General features: G+C 41.7%; 1 protein-coding gene across 1 annotated transcript in view; it reads right to left on the bottom strand.

Moving 5' to 3' along the window:
* Positions 1-16,921, bottom strand: part of maml3 (mastermind-like transcriptional coactivator 3) — a 174,342-nt gene that overhangs the window by 59,212 nt on the left and 98,209 nt on the right. Inside the window, exon 2 of the mRNA XM_066720124.1 lies at positions 14,933-16,504. Within this exon, the coding sequence (XP_066576221.1) occupies positions 14,933-16,504 (1,572 nt within the window). The remainder of the gene's footprint in view (positions 1-14,932; positions 16,505-16,921) is intronic.

The following is a 16,921-nucleotide window of genomic DNA, read 5'->3' as shown; positions in this document are numbered from 1 at the left end:
AGGTGCTTCTCACTTCCCTGTAAAACCCCTTAAATTCTTCCTAATCCTGAGCAAACACAGCACTGTACAATGGAAAGCTGTACTGATGGATGAAATCTGTTTGCTTTAAACTGGACAATGAACTTTTACAAAAGTGACTAGATTAACAGCTTAAGCCACTGCAGGTTCAGTGGCACATTTCTGCGAGGGACAGACAGCTTTTAATTAGCCAATCTGTGAAGTGTAGATTTCCAGGCCTAGCCTTGCTCTGAAAATCATTACGTTGCAATTTGCTGAAGACGAGGCCAGCCCCACTCCTCCCGTCTTCTTTAGTAGTCCAGAAACAATTATTTCTGTACACTTCCCTAGTCTTGTATTTCCTCTACACCACTCAAGGGAATTGACTGCTGACTTTCACTTTGAGGAGTAACGTGTGCTGTGACAACACCGTTTCACTACAGCAATAGAGCAGAGGGACTGGGCTGCTCGTACAGACAGAGAGGCTTATTGGGAAAGACCTTTCTAATTATCGATTTGTCAGAAGGTATTAATAACGAGAAGCCTTTTGAAGATGGATATGCTTGCTTGATTCGTGGAATTAGCAGGCAAACTGTCTTACTTGTAGGTTATGTTTGCAGAGATCAGTAGTTCCTGGTGCTCTTGGCATTCTCACCTGTCACACAACTCCGAGCTAACAGCCTTCCTAGGAAATTCACATTTCCCACAAAACACCAGCACCCTTCATCTTAATCACGATGAAATGTATCTGGAAATTAAATATTAAAGCAACTGTTCAAACAGTTGCACACGGTTTTAATATTTTCATTTACACACCCTGAACCATGAATCTTCCAACAAGCAGAGAGGAGATAATTTTTTTATCACTATCTTGGACCAGTTGTTATCCAAAATAAACACACCTTTCCACAGCTGTGCACTAATGCACATCTAATGTTGACCTTTTTCATCCTGTAATATATGGCAGTGGGTATAAGCCTGCAACAGTAATGCACTTCTGAATACTAAATTATAGTAATAATGCGAAACAACATATATGTGTTGCTGATTCTTGAATTGACCTCCCATGTAAGGACAATGATGTTTAATATACAAAAGTCTGTTAAAGGAATGTGGGCTACTTTAAAAACCTTTGCTGTTATTTAGGCTCTATGAAACTTAAATTGGGCCATTTTGTCTCACTTGTCTCATTCATTGTCAATGGCTCATTCCAGAATTTTCTTCTTACTGTACATGTGTGGGCAGCATTTTTGTATTTTATTTAATGCATCATAAGGTTACCAGTCTCCTTCAGTTTGTGAAGTCAATAAAAAAGAGCATTGCACTTAAAAAGGCTGCTTACATTTACATTGTAGACAACTTTTAACAGTGGGAACATCTTAGAGTGCCAGTATAAATAAAGGTCTATTGTGCTACTATATCAGGTATTCAAATATCACAATGTGTCATTCTAATATTTGTATTTTTGTGGAGCTATGTAAATATGAATAATACATTTGGAGAGCACCTAATATCACAAAACAGGACAGTAATCCTTCTGGATCAACCAGATTTTCAGCTGGAAAATTGAAAGCCAACAGTATGCCAGTGACATGGATTCCCTGCTGTTATAAAAATAAAGACACAAGTAGTAAGCTATTTAGATGGACATTCCTCATTTACATAGAAATGCAGTGTGGAAATTTGCATGAGATATGTGAAGAGTAAATTATTGTGTGACTAATGCTGAGATCTAAATAACTAGGTGTCACACAGGTCCACGGCAGCCATGTGAATAACGTCACACATTTTTATAATTGTGTATCAAGGATATCTTATAGACCAGCAGACGTGTGAAGTGGGGAGCCAAAGTTGCTACCGATATCCTGTAGAATACATAAACTCATTGTATTGCCATCATAGGGTTATTTTAATAGCTCCTAACAGTTTAGGGAAGCCAAAAGAACAGTTCAGGTTACCATCTCACAACTCCAAGTGCACCACGATTTTAATTCTTATTTTAAATCTCCTTCATAATGAATGTTCAATTTCTGATCATTATTTTGACATGTCAGAGAAAAGCATTGTCCTAACATTCTGTATACATAAACAATTCAATGTTCATCAAAAGAAGACCACAAAAGACCCTTTACAAATAACAAACGACTGATGATCCACATTTAAAAGCTGCTAAAGCATTTAAGTGGAAATTATATTTCAAAGAACCGAAACCTATTTAAAAAAAATAAAAAATTGGAGAGAATCAATAAATTGCACAGTTCCGGTGCATCAGCAGCCATTCACAAGTTCCTGTATAAATTACATTCTCCGGCTTCTTTGCCCAATATCAGGTACCAGTATGAGGATTAGCCACTTTTAAGAAGGGATTATACATGTTTCAGCGTTCAAGGCAAATTGCTCCGAAGTAGGAGATTCTAGGTACAAAAAGTAAAATTCTGTTCTTAATCCTCAAAGCTTCTTAGCGCTCCCTCTCTGCTCTCCCCAGACTGCAGAAATTGTGTCATTGAATATTTGGACGCTCTTCTTATATTGAGACGATTCTATTGGCTTGCCGAACGTTAGTGGCAGTAACAGGCTGCTGCTACATTTCAACAGACAGCAGGGTTCAGTGGAAAAGAACAAACTAAAATCGAGAAGAGGAAGGATAAGAAGAATACAGTCCTACATTAATCTTATATGCTAGGGGCCTTTCCTTTTCTTTCTTACCAGTCTACCAGCCTTTTCAGTTGCATTCAATGGGTGATGGGGAAAATTGACATTGTCGACCTAATGCAGTGTAGTTTATTACATTTTAATTGTATTTTATTTGTTTCACTATTTGAAATATCAGTTCGAACAGTCTTGTTACAAAAGTGGGGTTTTGTAACTATTACAGAATTGCAAAACACATTATCTTAGCACACTGCCCTGCTGACACCTGAATGAGATATAGGCTTTCTGCACATCTTAAAAAAAATATATTTCTCTCAATGGCCCATCAAGGTGCAGGTTAAAGAGCTTTGCATATCACACCTGCCAATAGGTGTCTGTGGGAAGTGACATAGTAAACCCCATCTCTATGAAGCTGACTACACCATCTTCCCACAGATCCATGTCTTTTGCTCATTCCTGGTTAGAAGAAAAGAACATTGTTTGGTAGTGTCCCTTTAAGAGTGTTCGTATCCCTTGAAGAGTACGATTTTAACTGCCAAAAGCTTGCATTGCCCCTTCCCTTATCCACACTTCCTACTTTCAGAGTTATCTTTTTTGCTGCCTTGAATTACCTTTCAGTATCACTGTACTGCTTCTCTCACTTACATTAGAAGGAATAAAACAAAAATACTATACCTTTCTCTCTACAGCATTTTCTTGGATAATCAACACTTCTATCTCTCTGAGCTGTCTTTCTGCCATAAGTTAGCCAACGGCATTGTCGTGTTGCTACTCTTGCCTTCTAAAAAAAAAATATATATATATACATATTTTCTTTTTTCCCCGGAGAAGAGAGATGAGTTTGGTAGGGCTGTTCTCCTCTGAGAGCAACAAGATCTTGGCTCTCTCTCAGCCTGCTTTTCTGGTTTCTTTTAGACAATACAGCTTTTCTCCTTTAATATTTTCTTTCCTGCTGGTTTGTCTCCCTAGACTGTCCAGGGGTGTTTGTTGTGTTGTCTTTTTTCCTCCTTCAGATAAGCTGCTCGGGGAAACAAAGGCACAACTGCATGAAGAGTACAGTCAGTGGTGATAACACAGTTGGATAGCAGTAGTACCACCACTGCATCATGTACAGAGGCCTGGTGTGCTGTTTATCTGTGCCTCCCATGCATTTGTACCTGTGCAAATGATTAAAGAATTTGTGTGAAGAAGGGAAGTCCTCATTGATATCTGAAGGGCTACCTGACTGCTAAGATTGACAGTGTGTCCCTTGGAGCTCAATTCTTGGTATCCCTGTTTCTAAAGGACGTGAGATGGCTTCGTCCTGTCTGACAGCTGGCTGCAAACTCTGCAAACTATTATGAACCTCTACCTTCTTGATGTAACAAGTTCCTCTACACCCCGTATGGGACTGATGGTGCCTGAAACTGTGCGGACACTTGAAGTGTCTGGTTCTGTGGTAAACTATGCCCTGAGAGGCAATGTCCCATACTGTGGTGGGCTCTTTTATCTGACCGGAAACCAGGGTTACATCCTATATATATCTGTCAGAAAATGTTACTTTAATTAATCGCCTAGCACTTCTGTTTGTAAAGATGTTCCTGTTCAGTTTCATATTCCCTATAACAACTCAAACCTTATTTTTCTTACATCCTGTGTTCCCGCATTGTGTTTTGTTTACATCTGCATGAAAAACTGAAGTTGTTTCCTTTTCTTTTTGACCATATCCTTGGCTCATTGGGGACTGTACTTTATATACTTCCAAAGTGGAATAACATCAATGCAGCCAGAACGACTGCCAATGTTTATCTGTAACCGACTGATCGTGTGCATTGCATTGAAGCGGAATATTACATCCGATAAACCAGTATTAACGTCACGGACTCCACCGATATATGAGTGCAGTATTATTGAATATAATTAGCAGTTAAACTGGCTACCTAAGCTTTGTTGCTCTGTGGACTATTTGCAAATAAATACCCTGCAAGGTATCAATTTGCGTCTCTGTATCCAGTCATCTGACAATGACAGTGTTCACTATAGCCAGAACACACCTTATTGCAAAAGGTTCCTGCCCTTAAGTACAATAAAGCAATGCATGCCATACAACCACTATGGGGAGCCCATAGATACATTTGTATGAAAAACAATAAAGACGTTCATCCTTATATTAATTTTGAACTGCACAAAAAACTCTACTGGAGATTTTAATATGCATTTTGTAATTTCAAAATTGGCTTCTTTAATACAGGAAATAAATCTTTCAAATACAATATCCTGTTCTCTCCAGTCTCATGAAAGAAAACATGCTTCCCCTTCTAGGCGCCACAGAGAGCAGAGGGCCCTGTACTGCTGTCACAGATATACTGTACCATTGGCTGCTCTCTCTTAATGGCCCATATGTTCCACCCCCACCCGGGCGTCCACTCACAAACCAGCCAGCAAACCACATCACAGGATTCATTTACAGACGCTGTGATTATGCTAAACAACAATGTAAATGAACTGGTGCACAGCTGATTAGCAAGGCTGTGGGTCTGGGGAACAAATTTCTATGCTAATCTAGGAGACGGTCCCCTGTGTTCCCGCTGTCAGAAGCTGAAACTGCTCAGAGTGTCTTGAACAAATGTTGCTTTTGCTTTAGAACCCCAGCCTTACTCCAAAATGAACCTCTTCCTGAATCTCTGAAAGCTTTTTCAAAATCTCCAGTGAGAGACTTCTGCTGCAAGCCTGCCTGCTTACAAAGTGTGCTACACACTGGCTGCTAACTGACTGTTCTCCTCTTGTTGTACCTACCAGCCTTAACCTTTTATAAAATACAATTGCTTCTTGCCTACCTATCTCATTCACCCTCCCAGGCAATTCTTAGATCCTGTATCAAACCCTTTCTTCCTTTAAAGATTTGTTGGTGCTTGTTTGTGAAACACTATCCTTTTTGTACTGTTAACCAATTCCGGCTTGTTGAAATCGGCTTAAAGCTAATTGCACAGCTTCAGGAATTAATGATATTGTACTGTTGCTTAGATACTAGTCTCACAATTACAGTATGATCAAGATAGGCTGGGGTCAAGAGATTAATTATGATTATTTTTTTTTAACTCCACAAATGCAATAACATACACCAGTAATAAATGTGACCTACAACATTCTTGCTATTTGCTTGACTGAAGGACCACAAGATGACAAATGAATGGAAAACATTCAGTACTATTCTAGTGAGAGCAGCCATCTGCCTTTTGGCTGCTTGTGCTTTTTTTTTCCCTTTTTTGCAGGAGGTGCGCGCTGGGGCTGGTTGTTCAGTAGCTAGGGCCAGGAAAAGGGTGGGACACTGGACGCCATCCTTCTGTGTCTTTGAGCATCAAAATAGCGCACAGATGGAAAACAATAAGTGTGTCTAATGATAGTTTTATAAAAGAAAAGACTCTCCCTTCCTTCAAATATTAATTCACATGATACTGTCTGTATAGCCATAATAACCTCAATTGGCCCCAGATAATGCAGCAAAAACAAATACAAATAAAAGGAATAGAACAACTAGTGGTGCTGCTAAAGCTCTCACTCACCTATTAAACATACCCTGATTTATACATTATACTCAAATCATCTGTATACAAGTATTTGCATTTACCAGTGTGTTATTTCCTTGCATAGAATTGCAGTTCTTAGTGATTCAGTTATCATGAGTTTCATTGCCATCCTATCTAACATCATAACCCAGGACCTATCCTGAACAGGCTGCTCTCATGGCTGAAGGTGAGGAAATGTGTTGGTTTTGGACACCGAATGACAGAGGAAATGCATGAAAAGATAGCTCAAACACAAGAGACGAGAAAACGAATTAGTGAACTTCTCCTTTTCAAACGCAGCACATCCTATACATTCCACAAGTGTATTCAACCATTTTAAAACTGCTCAGAAACTCTATACACTTGACCAGAATGCCTTTGGTGACCAAAGCTTCTATAGTGGCAAGTAAAACCTAACTGAACCTTAACAAACACAGAAAACACTAATACAGTAACAACTGGTGACAAATTAAAAAAAAAAAAAAAAAAAAACACTACATAAAAAGAATACAGTAAATGTGATTACAATTAGCAGGAATAACCCCCATTGTAATCTGGATCAACACATATGTATCAATAAACAAAAGTAAACCCTTCAGTTGCCTTTTATTTGAACATGAACATTTTAAGAATGTCTCAAAATACACTTTTTTTTTCTCTTAAGCCAACATGAAACTGCAATGCACTCTAGACATCTTCCTAAGTACCCCTCCCCAGCTCTCACCCCCCCTCTTGTCTTGGAGCTGTCATCGATTCACGCAGCAAGGTACCGTGGGCCATGGTATCCATGGTAACTGAGAGCAGCTGAGGCGGCCAAAGTTTTGATACCGTGAGGTATGTGCGCCAACAGAGCACCAAGTGAATGTGGGACTAATCATTCTTATTCTGTTGTGCAACCCTCCTGGCGGATCCCTGCATACTAAACAGAACATGTCGCACAGGTTTAGCCACAGACTGTACTGTACAATCTTTACTTATGACTCCCAGCTCAGCGTGTACACTTTGCATGCACATCAGTATCAGCCTTCTTGACACAAGGCGAGCAAAGATGCAGATACCAGATTTCATTACGTGAAGACAAACTGTCAGGTTCTGTCTTATTAGATGCAGTTTCTTCCCTCCTTTCATTTCTATGATTCATACTGCCTTGTATTCCATCATCAGCTGGAAATTGCGCCCCCTTTTTTTGGTTGGAAAAAAAAGTAAATACAATGATAAAAAAACTGATATTAAGAGGTTTAAATAAATAAAATAGATTCAAACTAAATGATCAAAGGGGTACATAATTTGCAGTGGAGCAATGTGCCTCTCACACATTGTGCAGACAGCAATCTTGTGCTATAGAGGGGTGGGGTGCATCCTATTCCTGCCATAGAACCTGTAGATGGAGAACGGATATACTGGGATTGCTCTGCAGGGATTGGTTGAAGAGAAAGCCAACATATGCTCGATGGGGTTGACGTCTGGTGGTTGCCCACAGGCAGAGTGACATTCGTTTTATCTTTACATTGTGCAGGTGTTTTTAGATAGGGCACATGTATGCAAACAACAAAACAAGTAGTTAACAGTCTAAGTTAATAAAACCTGGACTCGGTAGACAATATGACAGGAGATCAAAAGGTGTACTGTGTGTTCCAGTCAACCAAGCACCAGATCGTAAAGGCAGGGCAGAATATTACAACCATGAAAACTGTATGTGGTGGTTTTTAATAATATGATAACTGAAATGGGATGAGTGACTGAGCATCGAGATATAGTACCAGAGGGTAATGACAAGTATTAATACAATGTACACCAAGGCTGCTTAATAAAAGGCTACCTGAAGTTAGGAATTGTGCAGCACAGATGCTTATTAAAAAACATATTTCTAAACCATGCCACAATCTGACAGGATACAAGTTACAATATTTATTCTTTGTGAACATTCTTGGTATCTGTTGCTATCATGAGAGAATAATTAACTGTTTTGCGTGTTCAAGCCATGTTTTGAATGTATAAAAACAGGGTAAAACGGCAAAGTGCCACATTTAAATAACTTCACTACTTTTGTTTTGGTATTGTAGAGTTCTTTTCAGATGCTGCATGATTTTACACAAATTATACTATTAATTGGTCATTAATTACAGAGAATTATACAAAGAATGGAAAAGAGCAGCATGTGTGAAATGCATAAAATGCTCTTAAAGGAACAAAGAACCAGTTTAATATTTCCAATTACATTTTTTTACATTAGATGAAAAGTAGAACATGTTCAGCAATTGAAGGCAAGATGAGACAATATTCATATAACTGAGGGAACACGGTGAGGACTATAAAAGCAAGGAATGCACCTAAATTATCCATATAATGTGCTTTAATAAAGACGTTAGCTGGTACAGTAAGGATTTCGTATTTTCCATTGTTCCCTGCCTAAAAGGAATGTTATGTGGAATCGGAAACACCGAAAGAAAAAGAATTTGGATGTTCACATCACTGTGGTAGATTGGTGCATCTTCCAGGTGGGGCTTGCAGGCTGTACGTCTAAAGCAGCATCTTAAAATAACAGCCGCCGATTCGTCCAGTTCCAGCATAATTACATTTTATAATTTTTGAAAGGCTGAGGCTAAACAGTAACATTAACCTGATCTAGTGTTTAGGAAAGCCGAAAATTCCCTGTTCAGTGTTTTAAGTCCCAAGCTTAATGAAAGGGCTAGTATGACAGGGGAAGATATAGGGGCGACCAAGCTCTCTGGATATAAGACAAAAGGACAATGCGAAAAGCACACCCCTTCCCTCTCCGTGACGAGCAGCTAGCCCCCTGCTCTCGTCAATGATCACTCACTTAGCAGCCTTCAGTCCCACACAAGCCGAGCGCCGTCTTTCCCCCCTTTGTTTACTTGTCACAGCAAGGCGGACGAGCAGCACAGTACATACTGCTGGGCTGGTGTCAGTCTTCACAGAAAGGAATACAGTGCCAGTGCCTTAACTAGCAATCCTCCCACCTCACCCCCCCCCCCCCCCCCCCCAACGCCACTGCCATCATCCCCCCTACCCAAACCCCCTCAACCCCCCCAACACCTCCTCAGAGACTCTCGACAGGATCTGAGAGCGTGCCGCCAGCTCATCTCAAGCCTCGACACGTGCGGGCGAGTGCTGGCAGAGCTTCCCTAACCAGAGACAGCAATATCTCTGCTGCTGCTGAGAGGAAGGGGAGGGAGGGGGCTCCCACTGAGTAAGACTGTGGCCATTTACCTCTGATTGACTGCTGTAAAAATGTGGCAGTGGAGGGTGGGGGGAGGAAAGAAAGGAAAGGAAGAAAAAGACGGCCGTTCTTGAAGGCAGAGTTGCAGGTGTGCTCTCAGACACTACAAGGAAGGCACGAACGCAGGCACTACGACCCACAGAATCGCCATCTCAGCGGAGGTGGTCCCAACTTCCTGTTCCCAAGTAAAACCCTCACAAAAATAAACATATTCATCAATAAATAAAGACCACTAACCAAAACATAAGGTTCAAATCTTGGTGATAACAGGATCAAATCCCCAAATGGTCTCTTATAATCAGGCAGGATTTAGTGGTAAGCAGTTTGCTTCCGGATCCTCATCCTACCATACAAGAGCAAGGATTGTAACTTGGATCCTACTGGCTATTTATTTTAGCAAGAAAAGGTTTACATTCAACACTCTAATTCATGCAGTAATTCCACTTAATAATACAAACAACAAAATCGTCATCCATACCACAATAAGATCAATCTCAGTAGAGGAAAGGGCATTATGTTTTCAATTTCAATCTTACAGTAAATATTAATTTTGCTCAGCTGTCTAGTGTACCACCCTTATACATTCACCCAAACCTCAGCTCTAGCCTGAAATATTTGCCTTTTTGGTCACCAGAGAATAAATTAATGTGTCAGTGATGCATGTAAAGGGATACAAATGCTAAAAATGTAATCTTGACAAAAAAAGCTTTCCAAAAAAATTAAATGGAGTTTCAGAATTAAAAAAAACCCGCTGCAAATAATTAAATGGAGGGCTAATGATAGGTTATGCAATGTATTTTGTTCCACCGCTCTGCCAGATTCCTGTCTGTGGCAGGACACAAACGCTAAACACATAAATAATGCTGGTAATACCTCCCCCACACCATCGCCTTTTCAATAATCAATATACCTCACAGTGTCTGCAGCCTGGGCCGCTTCAAATCTCAGAAGCAGACAAACATGGAAAATGCTGTACATATCTCTGCATAAGTACATAAATGAAACAAGACAAGATACGCAATTTCAATTCTTGAATTTTTCATACAAAGCTAAATGAATTAATGTTTTTATTACAACCATTATTATTGTTTAAACAGAGCAAATGCATATAACAAAAAAGCCAGCCAGGCAAACAAAAAATGTACATGAGAACCAAATTGTGCTTCGAAAGATGCATATGCTGAGGCAGGACTATCTTTCAAACACTGCATACCCTTGCCTTGCCATTAGGATCATTACAGAACATACAGATTGCATTTTAATTACAGGAGTCATTGAGAAGCCAATGCTTTTCGAAGTCTGCAGTTCACTATTAGAATTTTCCTCTAACGGCAGCAAATAAAAAAGAGGGAATGAATCAAAGCTTGTACATGCCTTGACACACTGTAATGTGGTTTCCTCACTGCTACAGTAAACTCCCATTTTAATGAACCGCTGTTTTTGCGTTGTTGGGTTTCTAATGTTTGGATGGCTAGTGATAAAGGTTTTTATTTACTTAAGCAATAAGGAAGTGTCAATCCTTGGCAAGAACAAAGTGTCAAAATAAGAAGGGTGTTTGTTTCTGAATAGTCATAGTTAAAACTGTGGAAAATATGTATTATCTAAAGTTACTTTTTATGGCCACACACCTTCATTTCATATCAGTTCTAAGGCAGAAAAACTGTGAAAGATAGTTGGAATATCTTAAAAATAACATTTGATAAAAGCACAATCTTAGTTTTTTCGTATTGGCTCCAGATCTTCATGTTTTGGATTAATTCCTTTGTTATTTCCACATTTTAATTTAACATTACTGCAAAAACAAGACTTTAAGAAGACCTTTGTGAGAAGTAAAAGGACAGGGAAGTCTATCAATAGTATAACAGCCTAATTCTCTGTGACTTTACCAAAAGGCTGTCATTAGCAAGCATGGCAAGAACCCGTTGACTTCAAATCACCAACAAGACAATCAACCGCAACACATACAATGGGATCTGAAAAGAGATCGGAAGACCACAAGAAGACAAAACACACAACATAAAACTGTGCTTTTCATTCTTCCTGAAATTAGTCAGACCAATGCAGTAAAACTGAAAGCAAATTACAGGGTTGCAAAGAACAGCATTATACTCCACCACATGCATTCATGCAGGGGTTGTTTCCTGGAGGCTGACGTCATGGGCAGCTGCTAGGGAAACTGATTTCTCCAAACCATGATGCATTGGAAGCACCTGTAGTTGATGTTTCTCCAGCAGCTGTGAGAGACACCAGACAGACAGCACCCTAAAGGACACACCCCCCACCCCCACCTCCACGGGTGCAAGCTCAATCTTGAAAGTGATTGCTTTCTATGTGTAAGTTTAAAAACTCATCAGGTTGTGTATGAAGAAAATCAAATTGAAAGGGAAGTAAACAGCTGAAGCAACACATGGTGATGTATAACACAGTTTGTCTGAACTCTGCTATGTGCTCTTGAAATCCACAGAACCCCCCCCCCCCAAAAAAAAACCTAGCATATGGCTTGGAAAAATCAAGAAAATGAAAAGAATAGGTCCTTCAGAACCAATGTGATTCTTAGCTTTGCTCATTCCCACAATTTTACTTGTAATTTATAATCAGACACCCAATGTAGATAATTAATTTAATCAAGGTAGGGGTATTTAGTTACTAGTCAATGTTAAATAAATCCAAAATGACTAATGTTTAGACCAACTTCATTTACAGTTCAATTAGCTAAAGTACATATTTGTCCCCTCACAGTTGAGCTGATACCAACAGCGCAAATTCTTATGTTAAACACAATTATACTGTAATTATGACAAAAAAGCCGTGTGGAGCCCACTTCAACATTTTAAACCTGTGGCACTATTTCAACAAAATAATTCAGTATACAAACCCAATTCAAATAGGGTGCAACTTATTTTCTCCATCTTACACCATAATACATCCAACCAAGATGTGCTTTTTCATTTTACTGACATTTCACAATCTGGATTTTGTTTTTGCAATTTCAGGTCAAAAACACAATTGGTAACCACAGAACATTTGAAATGCATTTCTTCCCCAATTTCTAAAGGAAATTTAATTTCTTGCAATAAGTGTTGCTGACATGCACAATGGTTTTGAACACACTGTGTGCCCACATCTCTTTAATACAGGAGGCTGTTAAGTCACATGTGCTCTCAACAGTACCCAAGGGCAGCCACATATGAGCCAGTTCCTTCTACAGAAAAATAAGGTAGACAGGTGGTGATTAGAACTCATATTGCTGTAGCATTGTACAGTCACAAGCTGAGAGCAGAAATCTGGGTAAAAGAAGTTTCTCTTCCCAGTGTGTCTAGCTATTAATGTTCAAAGTAACAAATAAAAACCTAGATTTAACAGCACAAATGATTTTTAACCTAATACATTCATTCTATACAACCCCCTTCAAGGCACACACAATAAAAAATCTCCAGGTCATGTCAGATAAACTACACAACATAAAACGATAGGATGCGAATGCAATCCCGGTTATCTAAAAAAGGAAGCACTGCCGAAGGGGGAGGGGTTTCTGCGCACTTCAAAAACATCACTAAATTAAAGCTGCCATTGGCCCCTGTGCACATCACTCAGAACAGGTCCCTTCCCACGTCCTGTTCTATAAAAGGTGACGTCGGCACAGGTTCGTCCTCATTTGCCATTTCGCTGGACCTGAGAATGTGAGCTTTCCGTGTCTGTGTGTTCCATTAGACCTTAAAAACTGTGTATTTCGTCTGGCTGGCTTCACTAATAGTGTTGTTCACCACCGTTTCGCTACATCTCTGTCTCTATTGTGCGTCTTATTAGTTATATTTATAATTAATTTTGATCCTGTCCATCCGTGCACTGGAGCTCCGGCTGCGCTTTCGGTTTCAGTTTCAGTTCAGAAATAGAGCATTTACCAGGTCCCTTCCCACATCCTGTTCTATAAAACGTGATGTCGGCACAGGTTCGTCCTCTATTGCCGGGAGCAGGACTGCCGCACGACCTTCCAACCCTTGGGCAGTGCTTCCTTTTTTATCTTTCAAGTCGGAAGCACTGCCCAAGGGGGAGGGGTTACTGTATAACAAAACCATCGCAAGGGAGGAGGCAGCGAGCTGATAAGGGAGCCTGCCCTGAGGTGACCGCTAGGGACCTCGGCAACACAACTCCAGACAGGAAACCGCCATTTTCCTTGGGTACTAGGAAGTGTGGGGATTAGAATCCCCTGTGCTGCCCCAGTGGGGGCGCTTCACAAATTGCTCACTTCTCCAGGAGAGCAGTGATTTCGACGCAAAGTGCCACACACTGCAGAAGGGGGGTGGACGGGCCTGAAACTACAGGGAGTAGCCAACTGTTATAGTTTGGAGTTGCTGGGAGGTATATGGGTGGGTCAGAGACTGCTGGAATATCACAGGGCCAAAGCGCAGGAGAGGAAGGGGGCGGAGGTCTGCCAGCCGCCCTGCTGACGCATGCCATGTTGGACCGCCGGGACCAGTACGTAAGGCCTTGCATCGGGCTGACATGGGGGGCGCCTGCCTGCTGGTTCAAAGATCGGCAAAGGGGTGGGGCTGCTGCCTAGGCTGCTGCCTGGGAGCTGAGGTCAGGAAACATTGAGCTCCTGAGGGCTACCTGCGAGGCTGGGCCGAGCAAGCTGAGAGAGCGAGATCTCCTAGAGCCACAGACTCGGGCTGTAGTGTGAGCGCAAGCCGGCGGAGGAGCACCTCTCGTGGGCAAGATCTCTTACTACAGACAGAGGCTCAGGCTGGGTGGCCAGGCCTCGGATTTTACTGCCGCTGGTAGCGCTCCTGCTGTGGAGGAAAAAGCCCTGTGGACAAAAAACCAACACAGCAAGCAATCCGATAATATATGGCACTATAGTAACATGATTATTATTTTTAAATGCTCTATTTGTGAACCGAAACTGAAAACGGAAGCGCAGCCGGAGCTCCGGTGCACGGACGGACAGGATCGAAATTAGCTATAACATAATAAGACACACAATACAGACAGAGATGTAGTGAAACGGTAGTGAACAACACTATTAGTGAAGCCAGCCAGACGAAATACGCAGTTTTTAAGGTCTAATGGAACACACAAGACACAGAAAGCTCATGTTCTCAGGTCCAGCGAAATGGCAAATGAGGACAAACCTGTGTCGACGTCACCTTTTATAGAACAGGATGTGGGAAGGGACCTGTTCTGAGTGATGTGCACAGGGGCCAATGGCAGCTTTAAGAGTGACGTTTTCGATCGGGTTCCTACGGAAGTGCACAGAAACGCCTGCCCCTTGGGCAGTGCTTCCAACTTGAAAGATAACATACATTGGCCTACTATTCACACACAAAAATAAAATATAAAAATATGATGCTGTCTCAAACTTAATATACTTAATTTTAGATTTTCTCACACTGTAGTTATTAAAAACAAAATAGAAAAACTGGTATCGGTGTCAATGTTATCTTTCTCCCAATTCACCAAACCTATGAAAACAAAGAAAAAGAGAACTGCCACTTACCTGGCTGTGAGGTTGCATTGCACTGTAAGGCATACCCTGATTCCGTGCTTTCTGTTTCATGAAAAGTATGCATTTTTGTTCTTCACTCAGGTGAGGGGCCTGAGCAGATATCTGCGCTTGGCTCTGTGGCGGCACCTGTTGCTGCTGCTGCTGTTGCTGCTGCGCTGCCTGCTGCTGCATGTAGGGCATCATGGGGTTCTTATTGGGGTTGGCCATCGGAGGGGTCATCCTCTGACCCATGTGCTCAACTGCGCTGAAATGGGTTAGGGGCTTAGTGTTGCTGTAGGACAGCATAGCGGCCTGTTGCTTGTTAATAGTGTTTTGGCCCATGCTGTTTGGCTGTTGGTTGATCATGTTCATGTGGTTTTGAGGGAGGTAGTTATTCATAGTGGCCTTCTGAGGGTTGCTTGCCATTGAAGGCACCATAGGGTTTGGGGAGTTAAAGGCTTGTGGATACACCATTGGGCTATTTGGTTTGTCAGGGTTGAAGGGTCCCCCATATGGGCTGGTTGGAGGGCCAGCAGGGGACCAGTTGGGTGCTTGCGTCTGCTGGATGAGTTTTGCCCTTTGCTGCTGCTGAGCAGCCATCTGCTTCAACTGCTCAGCTGGAGACAAGTCTGGAGTGGATGATGGAACTGGGACTGGGACTGATACTGGGACGATTCCCCCTTGGCCTGCAGCTGCTGCCACTGCTCCAGAACCCGTGCCTGGTACTACTCCAGACCCTGGGTTCATCAAAATACCATTCCCAGGCCTTGGTGGTTGTGTCTGGGCCTGGTTTGGAGTTTGTGGTGACCGGGCCACACAGTTTGCTGGTGAGCCTGCTGCCATTCCAACAGTGGGAGGCTGCTGTAGTGGCTGCTGGGGAGGCGTGCTGTTGGATGCGGTGTTGAACTGAGGCCCGGAAGAGGAAGGTCGTACTTGTGGGGAACCCATAGGCATCTGGTTGTTCGGGGGTGGGGGTGGGGGAGGCGGGGCGGGTTCCTGCAGGAGAGGGGTTTGGGCAGCTGGCCTAGTGAACTCTACCTCCTTTTTGTCTTCAAAGTCTTCATTGAATAGGTCGTGCATGTCATCTTCAGCCACAGTATTGGCCAGCTCATCAATAAGCTCCTGCCATTCCTGGTCATTAAGGTTGATGTCCGAGAAGAGCTTGTTCTGGTTCGAGAGCGAGCTGTCAGGGGACTCGATCCCTGTGGCATCATCTAAGGGCTCTGGCTTCATATCCTTACTCTGAATTAGACTGAATCCATCGTCCAAGGTGCCATTGACCTGCAGCTTGATATCCTGCAACCCTCCATTTTTGCCCAGGTCATCCGGCCGGCCGGGGACATGGTTGTTGCCACTGTTGGCATTGTTCATGGGTAATGTAGGCTTGATATCAATCTGGTGAAGGGGTGATACAGAGGGCACAGGGGGCCCATTACTAGGCAATCCTGCCAATGAGTCCAGGCTGGGCCCTTCCTTTCGGAGACGTTTTGTATTTGGTGAAAAATTCCCATCACAAATACCATTCTGGTCCCCATTCAGAGGTGATCGCGCACTGTCCAGTTTCCTTTTCACAGTTTCTTGAAGCTGGAAGAAAGACGAAAAAAAAATTAGAGGACAGAAATACAATGGCTATTCTTTTTTGGCAATTAGAGGTTGTAGCACAAGAAGATTTACAATGATATGGCAAGGCAAGGATAAGATATTACTATTAAATGTAGTTATTTATTGACAATGACTTACAAACTTTACAGGTGACAGATGTACTCGATTGCCCATCTAAATGTTCCCTTTACCTGATTCTTTGTATATAATTCAGAAAGGAGGAGGACTAGAAAGAAATTACTCATAACATTGAAGAGATAACAAATTACAAATTTGAACAATATGAAAAATGTCGCTTTGGCAGCATTTTGAAGTTTTCTATAGTCAGTTATTCCTCATAACTCTGACATACGTTTCAGAATTTGGTCCATTACTGAATACAGAAAAATAATGTAGAGC

Source organism: Amia ocellicauda, chromosome 13 (genome assembly GCF_036373705.1).
Source record: "Amia ocellicauda isolate fAmiCal2 chromosome 13, fAmiCal2.hap1, whole genome shotgun sequence".
NCBI lineage: Eukaryota > Metazoa > Chordata > Actinopteri > Amiiformes > Amiidae > Amia > Amia ocellicauda.
Note: the sequence above shows the minus strand (reverse complement) of the source record. Positions and strands in the feature narration are given on the sequence as shown.